The sequence below is a fragment of the Lissotriton helveticus genome, chromosome 4_1 (assembly GCF_964261635.1).
Source record: "Lissotriton helveticus chromosome 4_1, aLisHel1.1, whole genome shotgun sequence".
NCBI classification, from domain to species: domain Eukaryota; kingdom Metazoa; phylum Chordata; class Amphibia; order Caudata; family Salamandridae; genus Lissotriton; species Lissotriton helveticus.
In genome coordinates this window covers 1787369279-1787388384 of record NC_136063.1, presented here as the reverse complement: position 1 = coordinate 1787388384, position 19106 = coordinate 1787369279, and the positions used below count along the sequence as shown (strand labels likewise).

The following is a 19106-nucleotide window of genomic DNA, read 5'->3' as shown; positions in this document are numbered from 1 at the left end:
TCATGCTTAACACTGCAAAATCAAACTGGCCATTAGTCCTGTGTGTCCATGGGAAGGTTTGGTGTGAGTTAAAGAGAGAATCTGATCAAATCATCTCCTTCGCATCCCAGTGGACAAATATGTCATGTTGATGGGTTCTGTGGCACAAAATGTTAAAAAAAATATACCAGGAATAAAACTATGAGACAGCAACTCCTGGGCATGGCGGTGGGTATGATGATGTTCAAAACATATTGTGGTAATAATGGATGAAGTTCTGGTTTGCAGGGATGATCTTTTATTACGTCACAGAAAACTAGAACCATGAATGGAAAATGGAACTGTCAATATTGTTGGGTAGTATCCTAGTTTTGTTCTTTAAATAATTCATTGTTAATGATTTTACAAGACTATGACAATCATATCATCTGAAGATAAATGTGTGATTCTAAGGAAGTCTCTGATGTTCATCAGTCATCCCTACCATGTTTTGGGCATTTATATATTTCAAGCCTTAACACACAAGTTAATTAAACATGCATGTGTTTATTAAAAGACTCTACTGCTGACATAAAAAAAATAGGAGTGATGTTGGTAAATTGTGCCAAAATAAACACAGTGACTCAAATATTGATGAATCCTGCCCTACCTTTAGAACTTGCAACAATACTTATCAATTAGTATGAATGGAGTGTGTATTTGAGGAGAATTCCATGTATTTGTGTTTACAATGCAGAGGAATAAATTAGTGATCTAAATGAAAAACAGATACATTTGCCTTGGTAGCCAGTAGACCATTAAAATAGAATGTAGCAGGCATAACTGTAGGCATTTAGGCACACATTTACTAAGCCCTTGGGTTGCCATTGCTTCGCACAAGGCAACGTAAGGGCTTAAGTGATATTTATTAAGCGATGCAAAGCCACCGGGTGTGACGATGCGTCGCTTTGTAAATCCAGAGTAACGCAAGGCAGCACAAATTGCTGCCTTGCGTTACTCTGCGCTGTAAAGGTGTTCAGTGGGTGGAGTGTGGGTGTTCCAAGACATCCCCCCGTGGATTTTGGCGCATTCCCAGATTTAGTAAGGGTAGTAAACCTGGGAATGCATCAAAATGCTATGCAATCCCAAAAGAGCTGTAACGAGGATAAATATGTGTATTTCTCCTCATTATTTCCTCTTTCTACGTGCGCTGCATTGTGCAGCACATGTAAAAAGAGGAAATTACTCTGAGGATTGCTTTTGTAAAGGAAGGTGTCCCTTCCAGCACAAAAGCAATTCTGACGATAATGCAGGCACCCTTGCCCCATGACGCTAGGCTACATACAGTGAGACAGCACAGAGATAGAGCAGGAATGTGCCACATTTTAGTATATAGGGCACATTTGTGCTCTCTCCATTTGACGCAGCACAGTGCAGGAAGTTGTCTTGCTGCGCTCTGTTGCGTCAAATGTTAGTAAATCTAGCCTTGGTTTCCAACTGCTAGTAGAAATGTGGAAAATATGATATCAAAGAAGCCTTCAATTCTGTAATTATTTTAATTATTAAGTACTCAACGTAGTGCAAACCTAAGGCAATATCACTGGCCGACAGGCTGGACAAGTTGTCTCTAGGTGATATTCAATTAAATTAACATGTTCCTCAAACCACATAATGTAATAGATTGAACCACCTTGTCACATCAGACATTTCAGATGGTCTGAGGCTCATTTATGCCAGAATTGGGTCTAATCAATAGGGTTCAAATCCTGAGCTCTGCGAAGTGGCAAAAAACATAGCCATGCTATGCGGAGTTCCACAAGCAGCAGAGTCCAGTACGTTGCGCTGTTCGTCCTGAATTTTTGGCGCCAGGTGATTCTCCTGTGTTATAAAATCAGTGCGAATGGCATCACGCACAGTGCCATAGGGCGCTGCTTCTTTCTGCCACTCGAGTAGATTTTCTACTCAAGCGGCAGCTTTCTCAATGCCCGCGGTAGCGACCTGCTGTGACCACCCGTGTTCAAAAATCTCGCCAGGAGGTGTAGCGTATGATTTCTCTCGCTTGCGTTGGCAAGCTGAACGAGTGTAAAAAATCCACTCTGCATCACTTTGTGGAGTTTTTCGGAACTTTGCACTCCAGACAAAACTGATAACTCCGCCGACGGAGCGGAATCCTTCGCCCACCCCTACTTTGGGTCTAAGGTATGCTGTCTACACCTCTTCCACGGACTCATTGGTTAACTGAGTTAATATAAGCATGTGCTCTTTACAGCACAGCTACTCCAAAAAGGAGGCCAGTGATCCTAATGAACCTGTGATCAGGATGCAAAATAAGTTGGTAACATTTTGAAATATAATATAATGCTATTGCACTACTGTCTTTTGCCCATTCTACCGTGGTCTAACAGTCAGTTTGCACTTCTAAAAATCATTGCATTATTCATTGTGTACATTTCAGTGTAACCCCTCAGCCCGGGACTGTAGTACGCAATCTCGGGTTTCTCATCGATGAAGAACTCACAATGAGACAGCAGCCTGTGAAGGTGACCTCTATTTGTTTTGCCACCCTAAGATGGCTTCAAAAAATCCTTTGGATGTTGCCTTCCTCCACACAAAGAACCGTAGTCCAGGCGCTGGTCGTTTCCCACCTGGACTACGGCAACGTCCTTTACCTTGGAGCCGACCGGACAACAATAAAAAAAACTTCAGGTGGTTCAAAACGCGGTGCCCGGCTCCTCCGTAATGTCCCTAGGAGAATATCTGCCTCTCCTGCCCTCAGTGACCTTCACTGGCTCAAAATCCCGAACCGAATCAAATTCAAAGCACTCTGTCACGTTTTTAAAATCAAACACGGCTTAGCCCCCAAATATCTTCAGGACCTCATCCAGGCCTATAAGCCAAGCCGAACCCTGCGATCCTCAGGGAATGGTGACTTTTCGGTCCCTAGATTTAAGCTAGCAAAAATGGGAGGCCGCTCTTTTGCCCACTTGGGTCCTAAATTCTGGAATGCCCTTCCTGTGACCTTAAAGACAGAAACCAATCTTCTTCGTTTCCGCAAGGGACTTAAAACTTGGCTTTTTCAGCAGTGAATTGAATTTTCTTTCAGTAAAATTAGCATGCAAGTTTTTCTATTTTAGTCTGTCCCTTAGCGCTGGGAAACCCACTGCGGGTAGCTGTGCGCTTTATAAGTTTAAATAAATAAATAAATAAATAAATAAATCATGTGTCACAGTCTCCATCTCAAGACTATGCAAGGAAGTCGTTTCTCCGGAAACTTTCTTTGGAATAATGAAACACTACACATTAACACAAATACAACAGAGATAATCAGCCACTGCAGAGATAATCCACCAACCATCGAGGCAAAAGTATTAATTACAATATTAAAGAGGATGAAATGCTATCACAATAGAGAGCCTACCTGCAGCTACAATTTTTGAGCCCATGAAAACTCCAGCGACAAAAAGAGCACCAACCACACCGACACTTCGAAAGAAAATGACTAGTTATTTACATTTCAAAAGCTGGGGATAATAAAGGTGTCTGAAATGATTGGCTGCCTTTCCGTTTAATAGTTTCGGGTGAAAATGCTCGCACTTTAAAATTGCGCCGAACAATCTCGACTTTTCACCTTCATGAAATATAGAAGCGCCCTCAGCCGAGGGGCGCGCGTCCTGGTGAGCAGCGCCGCTGCCTTCATTAAGCCGTCGGTCTTGCATGCAATTTCAGGAAGCGATCACCCAAACATTTATCAAACGCCAGCCCCACATGTTGGGGCTCGCGGAAAAAAAAAATCAAACACTGGAATTATTTAAAAGAAAGTTTCAAATCGCAAGCAGAAAGCGTGCGCTTGGTGGCAATTTTTCCCCTCATTTTAACAAGATAATTTTCTAGCGAGAGACTCACGGTGACATGACATAAAGTCTATATCTTGTTACATTACCTGGGTTCGCAGCCTCTGGATTTCTGCTTCCAGCTCTTTGATTTTTTCCTCCCGCTTCTGAAGCTCGGCCTGCGCCTCCTGGCGAGCCGTGAACTCTTCATCAAACTGCAATGATCACAATCATAAATGCATTCATCCATCTATGCAGCAGTAAGCAGTTCCAAGAAGACTTTAAACAATAGTGCCAGGGAAGTAATGGAGACATGTTCTTTACCTTGTTACACTGCATGACTGCTTTGAAAAATTGCATTGTACAAGGTCTTTCTGGTCAATAAGCATATACAACAGTGACCATCTGGAGTCATGCACCGCGGATTGCATTCGAGTAACTTTCAGATCAGCAAAACAGACTTTTCAGACTCATTTTTTTCAGTTATAACCCTTACACCTCCTATCCAGAACATCACTTTCTTTGAAGACGGACAATGCAAAGGCAGTTCAAGGATGTCTGGGGTTAGCATATTTGAGCTAATTTTGCAACAAGTTGCCAAACACTGTGCATTCAGGGCCATATGTATCAAGGAACCATTTTTGTAATAGCGATTTTTAAGAATTCGCTATTTCAGAATCGCAAAATGGTATGTATCAAGAAAAATGCAATTTTTTTAGCGATTTCTTGATATTCCTTAATTGCGAATTCGCAAATTGCGAATTCGCAATTAAGGAATACTTTCCCATTCATTTCTATGGGCCTCCTGGCCCATAGGAAGGAATGGGGATTTATTCACAATTTGTGATTCACAATTTGCTAATCGCAAATTGAGAATAATTTCAAGGCTGCAGGGGTGTCCTAAGGACACCCTGTTGCACCCCTGAAATAAGTATGGGTGCACATGTGGTGCACATACATGCCCTAAGGGCATACATGTGCGTCACATGGGACTTTGAAAAATGCTGAAATGTGCAACTTACCACCAACTAGAAGTTGGTGGTAATTTGCGATTCCTTAAGGGCATTTTGGATTTTTTTTTGCTTAATACATTGCATTTAAGGAATCACAAAATGTGCGATTCCTTAAATGCAATTGCAAAATAAGGAATGGCAAATTTTGCGATTCCTTATTCTGTACCCAAATTCTTTCATACATACCATTTTGCAAAAATGAGTTTGCAAACGCCGAAATTCTGCGAATTTCAGCGTTTGCAAACCCATTTGGCCTTGATATATATGGCCCTCAATGTCAAACACAATGCTTGATGCGTAGTATATATAAGGACAAGCAAGCTTTTAGGACAAGACTTTACTTTTTTTTATTTGTAGCCAAAGAGATGTAAGCAAAGGTCAAGGTACTGGATAATGCCACCTCTTTTTATTTCAGTAGATAGCATGCAATCTTATATTTCCACAATAGTAACCAAAGCCATATATAGAACAATAGGCATCATATGGTGTTCATTTAGAGTTTGTTGGATGCAACCGTATGCCAAAAGGCGCCTGATGGTCTTTCTGCCCTATGTAGAGTCTTTGGTGCCCTATATCCTCCAAATAGGACCAATGGGACATCTGCTTTTTTACCAGTTGCCCCATGTCTGACAAACTCTAAATCCAGTCCTAAGTGTTTCTTTAGACTCACCTTCCCGACAACTTACACCGTACTAAGCATTGCATAAGTTATATACTTGTTTCCACTTTTATCAGTGACTGTAGTTAATTTTTTTTCTCTTGCTTGCTGCAGTCCTTCACCAAAGATATTATGCTCCCTGAATTGGTACAACATATGCCTGCATAGGAGTGGCTTGCTACAGCTTGTGGCCTGTCGAGTGGTTTGCATTTCTGACAAAAAGACATCGTCATAGAACGCATTGTAAAAATGGAAGCTAACTATGGACTTGATTTATTTTGGCAATCATACATTATGTTTATGACCACAAAAATGTGGATTCAGGATTGTAGTTTCCCAAAACTTGATTCTCGGAACAATATTTGGAGTAATTGGCTTAAATACCATTTACAACTTTGAATCATCGCTAGAATGGTAATTTGTACCCAGTTGTGACGACAGACATAGGAGTTTATACATGTGTGATCTCTGGAAAAGGGCAGGAGGATTGGACTCTTGAATTGTGGAAGCCATACATTTATGGATATTTCAAAACATTTCACAATGTCATTTCAAACTCACCGTTGGAACTAAAATGTAGTGTCAAAAATGCACAAATGAAGGCTACAAACTATGGCTGAAATTGCTGCAGACACAGCAATCATCGCAAGGGTTGTTAGAAAAAAGAATTTCTCTGTGTCAAAAAATGTTTTACAAATAGAGAAAAAAGATGAAATGTGAAAATGCTGAATTCCATCAAACTTTACATTTTGGAGTGTGTGTCACTTTGGGTCTAATCCTACCAACTTCATGCCACTGAGCATTAGCATTGTCAAATAATTCTGCAGCATTTGTCTAGTTCTGCTTTCTACAGCCAGCTTTTGTGAGATTGGCGTTACTTTTAGATTCCCCACCATTAGTGGTCAAAGTGCATTCTCAGGCAGAGCAAGGAAGAGAAATTAAGGGTAAATGAACTGATGAAAATGGTAGCTACATAAAAAAAAAAATAGGCCATGTATTGAGTTGGAGAAAGATTTCCTGCATGGTTCTGGAGAGGGTGTGCTCTTGTGCACTCTCTAAAGCAAACTCTAGTGTTTTGACCTCAAACTCAGCACACACAACGACCATGCTTGTTCACTGAGGCCTTTCTGTGTTGTTGAATTAGATCCAGCGTGGGGCTCTGTGGTTGGAACGAAAAAAAGAAATTACCTAGTTCTCCTTCAGGAATGAACACTCATCGTCCAGGGCTGTAGACAACTGGCTGCAATTGCAGCAAAGAGTTTATCGTGCCAGAGAGGTATTTTTCCAGTTGCCTGCATGGAAGAGCAACCTGCCAGCCTCAACGTATTTTCACGAGTGTTCTGCAAGTATCCCTTAAGCAGTTTAATCACCCATCCTTGAGGTGTATGGAAGTTGTATGTGCATGCAATACAGTTGTGTATGTATTGCATGTGCATGCATGGCTTATATGAGAAGGATGCATGTGGAGAGCAAAATAAGTGCACATGGCTACAGTCCGCATGGATTCCATTTTGTATCAGGCACATTCTGATGGTACCCAAGGTGCAATTTTGGATGGATAGCTCAGACAGCAGGAGTAGATTGTAGGGGTGCCACCAGAAACTTCTTGGGGTATCTTTAAGTAGGTTAGACAGAGAAGTGTTTGGGTAATTAGGAGTGGGGAGAGTGGGCCCCTTTAAAACTAGAGTACCCTTTGCCTCTCCCTCACCCATTGTTGTCTGAGATGAGCTATTCCCCACTAGGCTAAAGGTAGTGCAGTGGGGCAACCTCACTTGCCTTTGTGCTCTTGTTAGGGTTGCTACAGAGGGGAGACTCCCAGCTCGCCCTTACCACCCTTCTTACACTTGTCCCAAAGGCATTGCCTGACCACGCTGTATAGCATTAACAAAAGTGCATAACTGCCTCGAACTGGCCACAGAATTGAATCTCTGGAACACATAATGTGTGTCTGCAGCTCCAGTATAGAGTTGGGGTAGGCACTTCCAGGGCCATGATTTCCTGACTTGATACCTCATGCCAATGGTGAGTTTTAGGAGTGCCAGGGCAGTGGTACAGTCAGATAACAACCATTGGCAGGGTTATGACCAAAATCCTGGGGAAGAGTTGACTAGCCTGCCAGGAAAGGTTGCCTGCAACTAATTTCAAATAATAGGACTGCAGAAGGGGCATTGGAAGTAGCCAAGAATGAAGGAGATGCTACTCAGAAGAATCCAAAGCCATGAGGAGCTCAGGCAGGTGCAGTTGCAAGGGGTGTGACGTGCATTAAGAGCATGAAAGCTGGGTCTTGGGGCCTCGGTCGCGTTTCTCTGGCAGAGGCCGCATCATTAACTGTGGCTTAAGCTGTCCTGCAATTCATTTTAAAGTGAATTCCCATCAGAAGCCTGGCTCCAAGAAGTACCAAAGCGCTGTGTCAACCATGACTGTTGATGCAGTCGTACTATCAGGCAAAGACTCCAAGTTCTGAGAGAAAACTAAGATGTGTGAAAAGTGTCACTGCTGGGACCCAATTGGACACCTACTTGTTTGCAAGTGGGATCAAGATTGGGCTAGAAGATCACACAGCAGGATACCCACGAGCTCTGCGACCACACATGCTCCTCCGACTGTCGTGCCCTAAATCAGGACAGCACGCTACAGTGAAGCCCTATCTCCATAGAATGAATAGTGGACAAGACCCCAGTTTTGGTTCCTATAGCAAGGGTATGCTCTGTCACAAGTGGTAAAAGGCTCTGGTTGACACAGTCTGAGCCATACCTGCACAGGGACACTAGACAAAGTTCCCATATCATGTGTCTTTGTATAATCAGCTTTTCTAACTGCCTGTAAAACATGTACATCTTTTAGCCAATTTCTATTGAAACATCCACAGTTTTGCCGTCCTTTCTCAGCGTTTATTCAGGATGGTAGCTATTCTTTCCCACTGTAAGTTGAACTTCTATGTCAGGTCCCTGACAATAGTTCTGAGGTGAAAATAAAGCACTGAAAATCCGAGAAGACACAGTAGGAGCAAGCAGTACCATCTGTGTCCATTAAAGCCCTGTCTACAATGAAGGGTCATTGCGACAGACCCCATAAAATACAGCACAGGCTCTTTCCTTCACGGACTATAAATCAGTTCTTTGTCCATGGCAGATTGTGTCACTTTTGAAAAACTATTCGATATGAAAGCTATAGAAACCGAACAAAGGGAAAAGGTTTTCTGAAAATAAACTTGTGAACTGAAACTAATGATCGGAACTTGCAGCTGAGGTCAGACTATCCCAAGTTGCGTGCTACACCGTGTTACAGAGTAGCAATGCCATAGGGCACAGTTAAGAGTGTCAGTGTTTTAACAATGGAATCACTCCTTTATGTCCGTGTCTTCAGGAAGCATCCATATGTCTCTGTTTCCCCTTCAAATCTCAGGAGAGGCAGAGAAATAAGAACACGTATTTAAGGAGAGTATAATTTACTGGTCTGAACCCAGTCTTACATATTTGGGAACAGGTATTTGAAGGTGAAAGTCTCAGAAAGCAGGGAGAGTGAAAATACAGGCATGCCTCTGCACATTAGTGAAATGCGTTGGCAGGCATGCTCAGTGGATGTGAGAGGACAAGGAAAGACAAGTAGCGTTAAAAGATTGCAAAGCAAACTTCTGGCTTAAAAAAATATTATACTTGATTTTGACATTTCATTCCCATGTTTTCTTTCTTTTTTTTAAAATTACAGAAATGTTCAACAAGTTCAACAAGTTTGTTCTTATTCTATGCAGATTTTTCACGCTTCTCCAACAAGTAGCTCGTGAGCTACTGGTAGCTCTTCAGATACCAATAAGCAGCTCTCCTGTTTGCAGCCCAGCCTAGGATATTAGAAGCTATAGCTTGGTTGAATATATGCATAACAAAATCGAAAGTGTGTATTTAAGACCAAAATGTGTGTATTCTTAGAACTCATTGGCAGATGTTTGAAGAAAAATGGAGGAATTTCCAAAATATATTTACAGCTGATATTTAAGGCCTTGGTGAGGCTTAGTGCTAATATTATTAACTTGGTGCCAGGAGCATTGTAGCTATTGCTGTTATATATTACTAATGTAGAAGAATTCCACATTGGCAACTTTTTTGTTTCAACTACTTCTGGCAACTGTGCCTGATGAACTGAATGATCACTACTGGTAATCTTGCATATTGTAACCACTAATATAATCTAGTCTGAAGGGGTCAGTATTACAGCTCTACTAATATTAGTAGCTCAGTATGATTGTCATTGAATAGAAGTAGACACAGCAACAAATGATTAGGATTTACAAACACATATGTTAGGAATTCATATTCTACAGAAGAAACAACAATGGACAGCTCATCTGAAAAAGACAATTGTGTTTTGTTTTTTAATAATCTCATTACTAACCAATGATGTGGCACATCTGAACGGGTTAATCAATACTGGCTCCGTTACACTCCAACGGACAACTTATTAACACTGCCAAATATTGATCAAACCATCAAGGGACTAGCTGTCAATGCAGCAAGTAAAAATGACATTTGATAAATCGGCCTTTGTCACGTGGTACCAACCCCCTTGGAATAAATATTACATTGATTAAAGCGCTTACCTTTTTGGAAAATTCGGCTGCTTTGTGTTCACTTTCGTCTACTTTTGCTTTGTCCACACAATTATCTGAAATCATTAGAAAAAATACAATTACTTAACTTTTTCTTGATGCTCTCCTGACACAAATTCTTTGTCAGATATATTGACACAGTGTCTTGGAAACCTTGGTTAGAAGTATGTTCTGGAATAGGGAAAATGTCACAGATGCTAACACTGCAATAGGAATGGTTTACTCATTTTATGAAGCACAATTTGCACTTGTAGAACAGTTCACACATTACAAGGAGAAAGAATTGCCAGTGTAGTGAGATACTGGCATGTGATTAAATTAATGGACAATTGTAAAATTATATAAATGAAATTCTAAACAACCCACCATTATTTTATACATTTCTGTTTTAAAGGTGCTTGTGTAATATCGAAGCAAAATACAAAATATCACTTTCAGGTCTAAGTGGGGGGCAACTCTTCCTGTCCCAATTGAAGTTATTGTATGCATATGATAACCAAGTGTTCATTTTTGTTTCAGAGGATGTTGTTTGTATTAGTTAACATATCTTTGGGAAATCTCAAAAATAATATTTGGACGTAGTAATAACAATTTCTGAGATATGAAACTATGTCCAAGTTTGATGTGTCAGACTTTCAAACTGTGCTCCCATGAAAAAAACTCAAATTTTAAATTATAATGCGTAAACTGGAAGTCTATGGTTCACTTGAGCATTATATCAATGTTCAAGGAATACTTTGTCTAAGAGAGGAATGTTTGTAAAGATCATGGTGTTGTTAAGGGGGATACACACTTTAGATAACCCCTGGTCACCCCCCTGGGTAGCTTGGCATGAGCAGACAGGCTTATCCCAAGGCAATGTGTAAAGTATTTGTACTCAAAACGCACAGTAATACAGAGATAACACCAAAAATGGACACCACACCAGTTTAGAAAAATTAAGTATCTTTATCTAAACTCACCAAGACCAAAACAACGCAAATCCAAGATACAGGTTATAAGATGTGACTTTAGGACAGTTATGAGAAACATAATGGTTGTAGAAAACAAATAGCTCCACCTAGGGCTATTGCGGCGTTGTGACAGCAATAAGTCAAAAGTACGGCACCGACTGCGAGGTGGCGGCATCAGGCGCGGAGACACAAGGACCCCCAAACAAACAATACCTTGGAAACGAAATCTATGATGATGCACAAAGTCGTGAAGGTAAAGCGTCGGTGCCAAGGTCGGGCTGGCTCCCTGGCTGCCACAGGTGAGGCATCGTGTGTGTGAGGAGGCAACGTGTTGTGTCCAGGACAGGGGGAAAACGGTCACGTTGGCGATGAGGCATCGGTTCCGGTGACGATGCAAAGTCAGTGGGTTCGTAGAGTCAACAGGATGAGGCGCTGTCGGCGTTGGTGCAAATGCTAGCGTCAGGCATGGCTGATAACTATAGGTGTCGAAGGGCGTCAGCACTGAGGTGCAGGCCAGGCAGTGCGTCACTCACTTCACGAGTGGTGCCCTGGGCCTCGGTGCAGGTTGCGGCATCACAGCGGTGTCACTGATGGCTTCAGAAACAGGTTTTCTTGCTTCTTTCCGGTTTCTTCCAGCTCCCAACGGCATGCACAACCTCCAGAGGCCCAAAACTGGAATAGGCTCCTCCTGGCAGGTCAGAACTCTCAGCAATAGGGTTCAGGGGAGCTGGGGGTGAAGTATTTGTGTCCCCGAGACTTCAAAACAGGAGGCTAGAACACTTCGGGTACTTGGAGATTCTTCTTAAGGCAAGTTCACAGCAAAGCTCCATTCTTTGTCTTTCAAACAGCACCTGCACCAGTACGCTAACCTCACAAAGCACACAGCAAAGGGGCAATACTCCTCCTCACAGCCCTCCAGCTCTTCTCCTTGGCAAAGGTTCCTCTTGAGTCCAGAAGTGATCTAAAGTTCTGGAGTTTAAGGACTACTACTTTTACCCCATTTTGTCTTGTTTGTACAAACCAGTTCTGTCCTCACTGGTGCAGTATGACAACATGGGGTGGAGATAGCATTTTGCAAGGGAGACAAGCCCTACTCAGGTGCAAGGAAATCTCTTCCCACTATTCTAAATGTAGCCAAGCCCAATTCAGCTTAGCTCTGAGCCATCCAGGAAGAGCCAGGCACACCTCAACCCCCCAGTGGCTGTCTACAATGAATGCATATCACCAGCCTGTGTCACTCCAAAACCAGACAGTTATTCTAAAAACATGTAGAGGCACACAGAATGGTTAAACAAGAAAATACCTAATTTCTAAAAGTGGCAGTTTCAAACACACAATTTAAGAACTTACTAAAAGATGTATTATTAAATTCTGAGTTTAGAGAGCCTAAACTTCATTTCTCTATACTGTCCCAGTAGGAAGTTATACTTGTAAGATGTTACACAATATTTCCCATTCTATCCTACAGGACAGATAGACTTTCAATAGTGAAAAACGAAATTGGCAGCATTTCACTATCAGAACATGTCACACACACCAGTACATGTCCTACATTTCACATACACCGCACCCTGCCCATGGGGGTACATTGGGTGTCTTACATGTAAGAAAAGGTAAGGTTAGGGCCTGGAAAGTGGGTGCACTTGGCAAGTTGCCATGGCAGTTAACAAACTGCACACAGACATTGCAGTGGCTGGCAGGTCTGGGATACCTTTTCAGGGCTACTCATGTGGGTGGCACAATCAGTCCTGGAGGCCCACTAGTAGCATTTGATTTACAGGCCCTGGCACAATCAGTGCACGTTACTAGGGACTTACCAGTAAATCAAACATGCCAATCAGGGATAACCAATTGTCATCATAATTTACAAAGAGAGCATATACACTTTAGCACTGATTAGCAGTGGTAAAGTGTACATAATCCTTTAGCCAACAGCAACATGTCAGGAACAAATAGGAGGGAGAAGCAAAAAGTTTCGGGATAACCCTAAAAAAGGGCTAAGTCCAATAGGTGCCTATTATCACTGCACACTGTGGCTCACCAACAGACGATTAGATCCGAATGTGGAGTATATAAATAGCTACACTTAACACACACACTTGCTTACTAATCAAGCTTCTTAATGTCCTGAAAGGGCTGACTTTCAGAACAAAAGGCCACACCTAGCACAGAAGCTGGGGCCTCTCCACAATTTTTCCTTTGCAGTGTTTGTGGGATTCTAATTCCTACGGACTCATCAAATTTGCAGATAAGTGCCACTCAGGAATTCCTTTGGCAAGCCTTGAGAATGTGAAGAACTTCCATTAACTACATGCACATAGTCGCAATGGGAATTCCCTGATCCATCAGCACAAACCCTGGCTGGTAGCAAAGCATTATCATTTTTGGGGTGCCTCTGTACCTCTTGGAGATTTAGCAGCTGATCTCTTCATGTTAGGATATAACCAGAGGCTTGGGACAGACAAGGGCCCCTTCCAAGCTTCATGTTTTTTAATTAACACCTTGTTTGTAGCTATTATGCACAATAATCACTGGTAGATTAATATTAATGAGAGTAAAGTAACAAAGGGTTTTGCAAACGTAATGGTCCACCTACTTCTACGACTGTAAACCCTACGCTGTACCTAGTGTGTGTCAATGGTTGCAGGTGGGCACCACTGGTACTAATTCAGGAATCTGGGATTCTTTGTGATCTCACTCTTAGTCCTGGTTTTGACTCTGCAGCTGCTTTAATTTAATGGTAGTCAGAGGTAAATCAGTCCCTCTTTTATGTCCACTAAGGTCATGGAAACAGAAAGTGGACACCCAATACAATCCTATTTAACCTTTCGGTGTATTAGCAGCTCTTTTTATGTTTCCATAAACCAAAATGGAAAAATAAAAGAATGACTGTTGCTCACAGGGAGCAGCCTAATTGTAGAGCAGATATGTGAGACATATAAGCGCCGGTCAAGGGCTACGGGAGCAGTGGTGCTGCAATTTGAGTGAGGAAGGTAAATACTGCATCTCTGGCACTCACTCTCTCATCTTTCAGCCTCACAAGAATATATATATTTTTTTAATTAAGAACTGACACTTTGAGGTAAAGAAGAGAAAACGTAGTAATGGCTCACGCAGTAAAAGACATCCTTAATAAATGTCCTCACCTCCCCTCCCCCCTGCCAATATTAGAAGATTTCTGCGGCTATAAGCATATTCCAGTACTGTCCGAAACCGCAGTTCCGTGAGTTTCTTTAATTTCACAGTTCGTTCACACACGATTAGCAGGCCTCAGACTGGGTATTGACTAGAGCTATCATTACATGCACAGAGACCTACAGCTATTGATGGCAGATAATGTCCGCAGGGCTCGTCTATACCTTTCGATCACATGCACGCTCTCCGCAGAAGTCCACCTAGATACAATGACCACGAAATCCTAATGGGAATATTAGAAACCTGAAACCTTTTCTTTAGTTCCTTTTCATCCGGCAGGAGTAACATAATTAACAGTAAATGGAGCAGTTTCATTTAAATAGCAAAATATACTGAGAGCCCTCTTCTGTACGTCGTGCCTTGTTACTGCATCAGTGTTTGCAAATGGAGTATAGACCACAGCTGGAAATAACGAAAAACATTCAAATGTTTGTATAGGCAGAGTCACACTCACAGTGGGAAAAGAGAACAACCACTTCTTAAGTAAAGTGTTAAGTTGCACTGCAATAAAGAATAAGCGATGTAGAATTAATCCAGAATTTCAAACACTTGTCGATTAATCACGAGTGTGCCATACAAGAAACACACATTAGGAAACATGCAGCCTACGCTAAAGATGGATTTTAGGAAATATCCGCTCTGTTGCATATATAAAATGAGTCCTTCAACATATTTTCCAAAAGGCCTACAGCCATGCCTGCAATGGAAAAAGAAAAAATACTAGTCCCAACATGCAACGTGCCACTGGCTAAAATCAGTTTCTCATTAGATGATGTCCCTTGTAACATGGGAATATCTGGCGACTATGCCTTATTGATTTATGTGTTACCCCCATTTATTAGGACCTACAGAGTGAACTGAAACGCATTTAAGACCAGACTTTTGTATTTTAAAAAGCATATGTCTGTGAATGGCATTGAAAACTTTGCTTTGCACACAGTGGCGGCCGGCATGGATCGGGGGTGGCGGGTCACGGGGATGGGAGGGTGAAATGTAAAAAAAATAATAATAAAACTTACTTTATCGATGTAGCATCTCTCCAGTCTCTCCTTTGCATCCGGACTCTACTGGAAAAGGAAGCAACCAGGCTCCTCTGACCAATCACAAAGCTGCAATGCAGCGTTGTGAGTGGTCTGAGCCGTGGTTCAGTGCTCAGCCAGGGAATGGGGGTCTGGGCATGTTCTCCATGCAAATGACTGTTTGCTCAGACCGAGAGGGACAGCCAAGCATTTATGCGTACTTGCAGTGAGCAAACCACTCCTCCCATGCCCTACTCTGAGAGCAAAGCAGCCCCCCCAGCCCCGGACGCAAAGCAGCAGGAACAAATAAAATGATAACATTCAGTTATTATCATTTTATTCATTCTTTAGATACACTGCTTAAAAAAAATCGGTGGAGCCGCCACTGTTTCCGCAATAAATCTTTGCTGCTTTTTTATTCATAAATATATTTCATGTGGATATTCCAATCAAAGAACATACAACAAATAGCAAAATGAACATGGATATATTTTTTATGATTTTTCTACTTGCCTATGAGATGCGTAAAATCAACATCTAAGCGTCCTCGGTATTTGAAGTCAGGGTCCATCCCACTGCAGTGCAGCACTATTTGTGACGTACATTCTTCGATGATCTTGTAGTACTGAGGTCTGTTAACCAAAGAGAAGGCGCATGTTATCTTTGAACACTTCTTGTCCACACAATGTCATCAGTATTACAATCTGTATCCACGCAATATGCTAGACAGGAAACATGTAAATGCACACTTATTAGTTGCAAAGTCTAAAATAAATGCGCTGTTGTCGCAAGCACTATAGAAGTGTCATGCCAGAAAGCCTGTTCACTTTTTCAGCACGAAGAGAGAGAGGTGACATCACCAACAGGTTTAAATATGAATATGGCAAGCTGAGGAAGACCCCAGGTAAATCTTAAACATACATCAAGTTGTATGCTAGGCCCCGTCTAAAATACTGAATTGGATATATTTAAAGCGGGAATTACGATAAACCATATGAGGGTAGGACGATAGAAGGCGCCAATCTGAAACGTGTAATAAGCAGGCTATATCTTGCTCCCATTTCTCCAAAAGAGGAGATCTGGTCTGGTCCCAGTGCTGGAGGTGGGCTTCATTTAACCAGTGAACTAGGTGTGTGGCATCTCCCAACATGAAGAGAGCTTATATAACTGCATTGGAGGCAGGGGCGTAACAAACGCCCCCGCAGCCCCCGCGGTGCGGGGGGGGGGGGCAACTCTCTTCAGTAAATGAAGGGGGCCCGGGGCCCCCCTCAGCTCTTTAGTGAGAGATGTGAGGCTTGCTATGCGCTGAAGCAAGCCTCTCTCCCTCTGAAGCAGGTGCAGGCTGCCTGCAGCTCTGAGCCCCTCGCCCCTCCCTCTGACTGAAGAGAAACAAAGTATCAACATATATTGTTTCTCTTCAGTCAGAGGTGCCAGGCCCGGAAAGAGGATGGGGTGGGGGCCCCAGAGAGCAGGAGGCAGCACAGAGCACTGCTGGGACCCTGACAAGGTTGGGGTGGGGGCCCCAGAGAGCAGGAGGCGGCACAGAGCACTGCTGGGACCCTGACAAGGGTGGGGCCCCAGCGAGCAGGAGGCAGCACAGGGCACTGCTGGGACCCTGACAAGGGTGAGGTGGGGGGCCCAGAGAGCAGGAGGCAGCACAGAGCACTGCTGGGACCCTGACAAGGGTGGGTGGGGGCCCCAGAGAGCAGGAGGCGGCACAGAGCACTGCTGGGACCCTGACAAGGGTGGCGCCCCAGCGAGCAGGAGGCAGCCTAGGGCACTGCTGGGACCCTGACAAGTGTGAGGTGGGGGGCCCAGAGAGCAGGAGGCAGCACAGAGCACTGCTGGGACCCTGACAAGGGTGGGGTGGGGGCCCAGAGAGCAGGAGGCAGCACAGAGCACTGCTGGAACCGTGACAAGGGTGGGGGCCCAGAGAGCAGGAGGCAGCATAAAGCACTGCTGGGACCCTGACAAGGGTGGGGTGGGGGGCCCAGAGAGCAGGAGGCAGCACAGAGCACTGCTGGGACCCTGACAAGGGTGGGGTGGGGGCCCCAGAGAGCAGGAGGCGGCACAGAGCACTGCTGGGACCCTGACAAGGGTGGGGCCCCAGCGAGCAGGAGGCAGCACAGGGCACTGCTGGGACCCTGACATGGGTGAGGTGGGGGGCCCAGAGAGCAGGAGGCAGCACAGAGCACTGCTGGGACCCTGACAAGGGTGGGGTGGGGGCCCAGAGAGCAGGAGGCAGCACAGAGCACTGCTGGAACCGTGACAAGGGTGGGGGCCCAGAGACAGCAGGAGGCAGCACAGATCACTGTTGAGACCCTGACAAGGGTGGGGTGGGGGCACCAGAGAGCAGGAGGTGGCACAGAGTGCTGCTGAGGACCCTGACAAGGGTGGGGTGGGGGGCCAGAGACAGCAGTAAGCAGCACAGAGCACTGCTCAGGACCCTGACAAGGGTGGGGTGGGGGCTCCAGAGAGCAGGAAGCAGCATAGAGCACTGTTGGGACCCTGACAAGGGTGGGGTGGGGGCCCCAGAGAGAAGGGGGCAGCATAGAGCCCTGCTGGGACCCTGACAAGGGTGGCGGTGGGGGCCCAGAGACAGCAGGAGGCTGCACAGAGCACTGCTGGGACCCTGACAAGGGTGGGGTGGGGGCCCCAGAGAGCAGGAGGCAGCATAGAGCACTGCTGGGACCCGGACAAGGGTGGGGTGGGGGCCCCAGAGAGCCGGAGGCAGCACAGAGCACTGCTGGGACCCTCACAAGGGTGGGGTGGGGGCCCCAGAGTGCAGGAGGCAGCACAGAGCACTGCTCAGGACCCTGACAAGGGTGGGAGTGGGGGCCCCCAGAGAGAGCATTCTCCAGGGCAAAGCTCATATGAGAAGGGATGAGGCAGCAAAATTAAGCCCTCAGGTAAGCACTCTTGTTAGAAGGCACCATGTGGGCGTTAGAAGGCACCATGTGGGCGTCCACAGGGGGGGGGGCAAGGGGTGTCAAGAAGGGTGCAAGGCAGAGGGGAGAAAGGTGCAAGGTAGAGAGGAGAAGAGTGCAAGGCAGAGAGGAGATGGGTGCAAGGAAGAGAAGGGTGCAAGGCAGAGAGAGGGGCGCAAGGCAGAGGCGAGAAGGGTGCAAGGTAGAGAGGAGAAGAGTGCAAGGCAGAGAGGAGAATGGTTCAAGGCAGAGGGGAGAAGGGTGCAAAGGGGAAGGGAGAAGGGTGCAAAGGGGAAGGGAGAAGGGTGCAAGGCAGAGGGGAGAAGGGTGCAAGGCAGAGGGGAGAAGGGTGCAAGGTAGAGAGGAGAAGGGTGCAAGGTAGAGAGGAGAAGGGTGCAAGGCAGAGAGGAGATGGGTGCAAGGTAGAGAGGAGAAGGGTTCAAGGCAGAGGGGAGAAGTGTGCAAAGGGGAGGGGAGATGGGTGCAAGGCAGAGGGGAGAAGGGTGCAAGGTAGAGAAGGGTGCAAGGTAGAGAGGAGAAGGGTGCAAGGCAGAGAGGAGAAGGGTGCAAGGCGGAGAGGAGAAGGGTGCAAGGCGGAGAGGAGAAGGGTGCAAGGTAGAGAGGAGAAGGGTGCAAGGCGGAGGGGAGAAGGGTGCAAGGCGGAGGGAAGAAGGGTGCAAGGCGGAGAGGAGAAGGGTGCAAGGCAGAGGAGAGAAGGGTGCAAGGCAGAGGGGAGAAGGGTGCAAGGCAGAGGGGAGAAGGGTGCAAGGCAGAGGAGAGAAGGGTGCAAGGCGGCAGGGGGAAGGGTGTAAGGTAGAGGAGAGAAGAGTGCAAGGCAGAGAGGAGAAGGGTGCAAGGCGGAAGGGAGAAGGGTGCAAGGCAGAGGGGAGAAGTGTACAAGGCAGAGGGGTGAAGGGTGCAAGGCAGAGGGGAGAAGGGTGCAAGGCAGA

The 19106-nt window shown here is 44.9% G+C and overlaps 1 protein-coding gene across 2 annotated transcripts in view; it reads right to left on the bottom strand.

Annotated features, from left to right (window-relative positions):
• The window catches only part of DIAPH2 (diaphanous related formin 2), a 4230744-nt gene that overhangs the window by 2733332 nt on the left and 1478306 nt on the right, over positions 1-19106 (bottom strand). For both annotated transcript variants that reach the window (XM_078688424.1, XM_078688425.1), the window contains 3 exons: positions 15743-15861; positions 10054-10118; positions 3899-4003 (listed from right to left, as the gene is read on the bottom strand). In XM_078688424.1, the coding sequence (XP_078544550.1) occupies positions 3899-4003; positions 10054-10118; positions 15743-15861 (289 nt within the window). The remainder of the gene's footprint in view (positions 1-3898; positions 4004-10053; positions 10119-15742; positions 15862-19106) is intronic.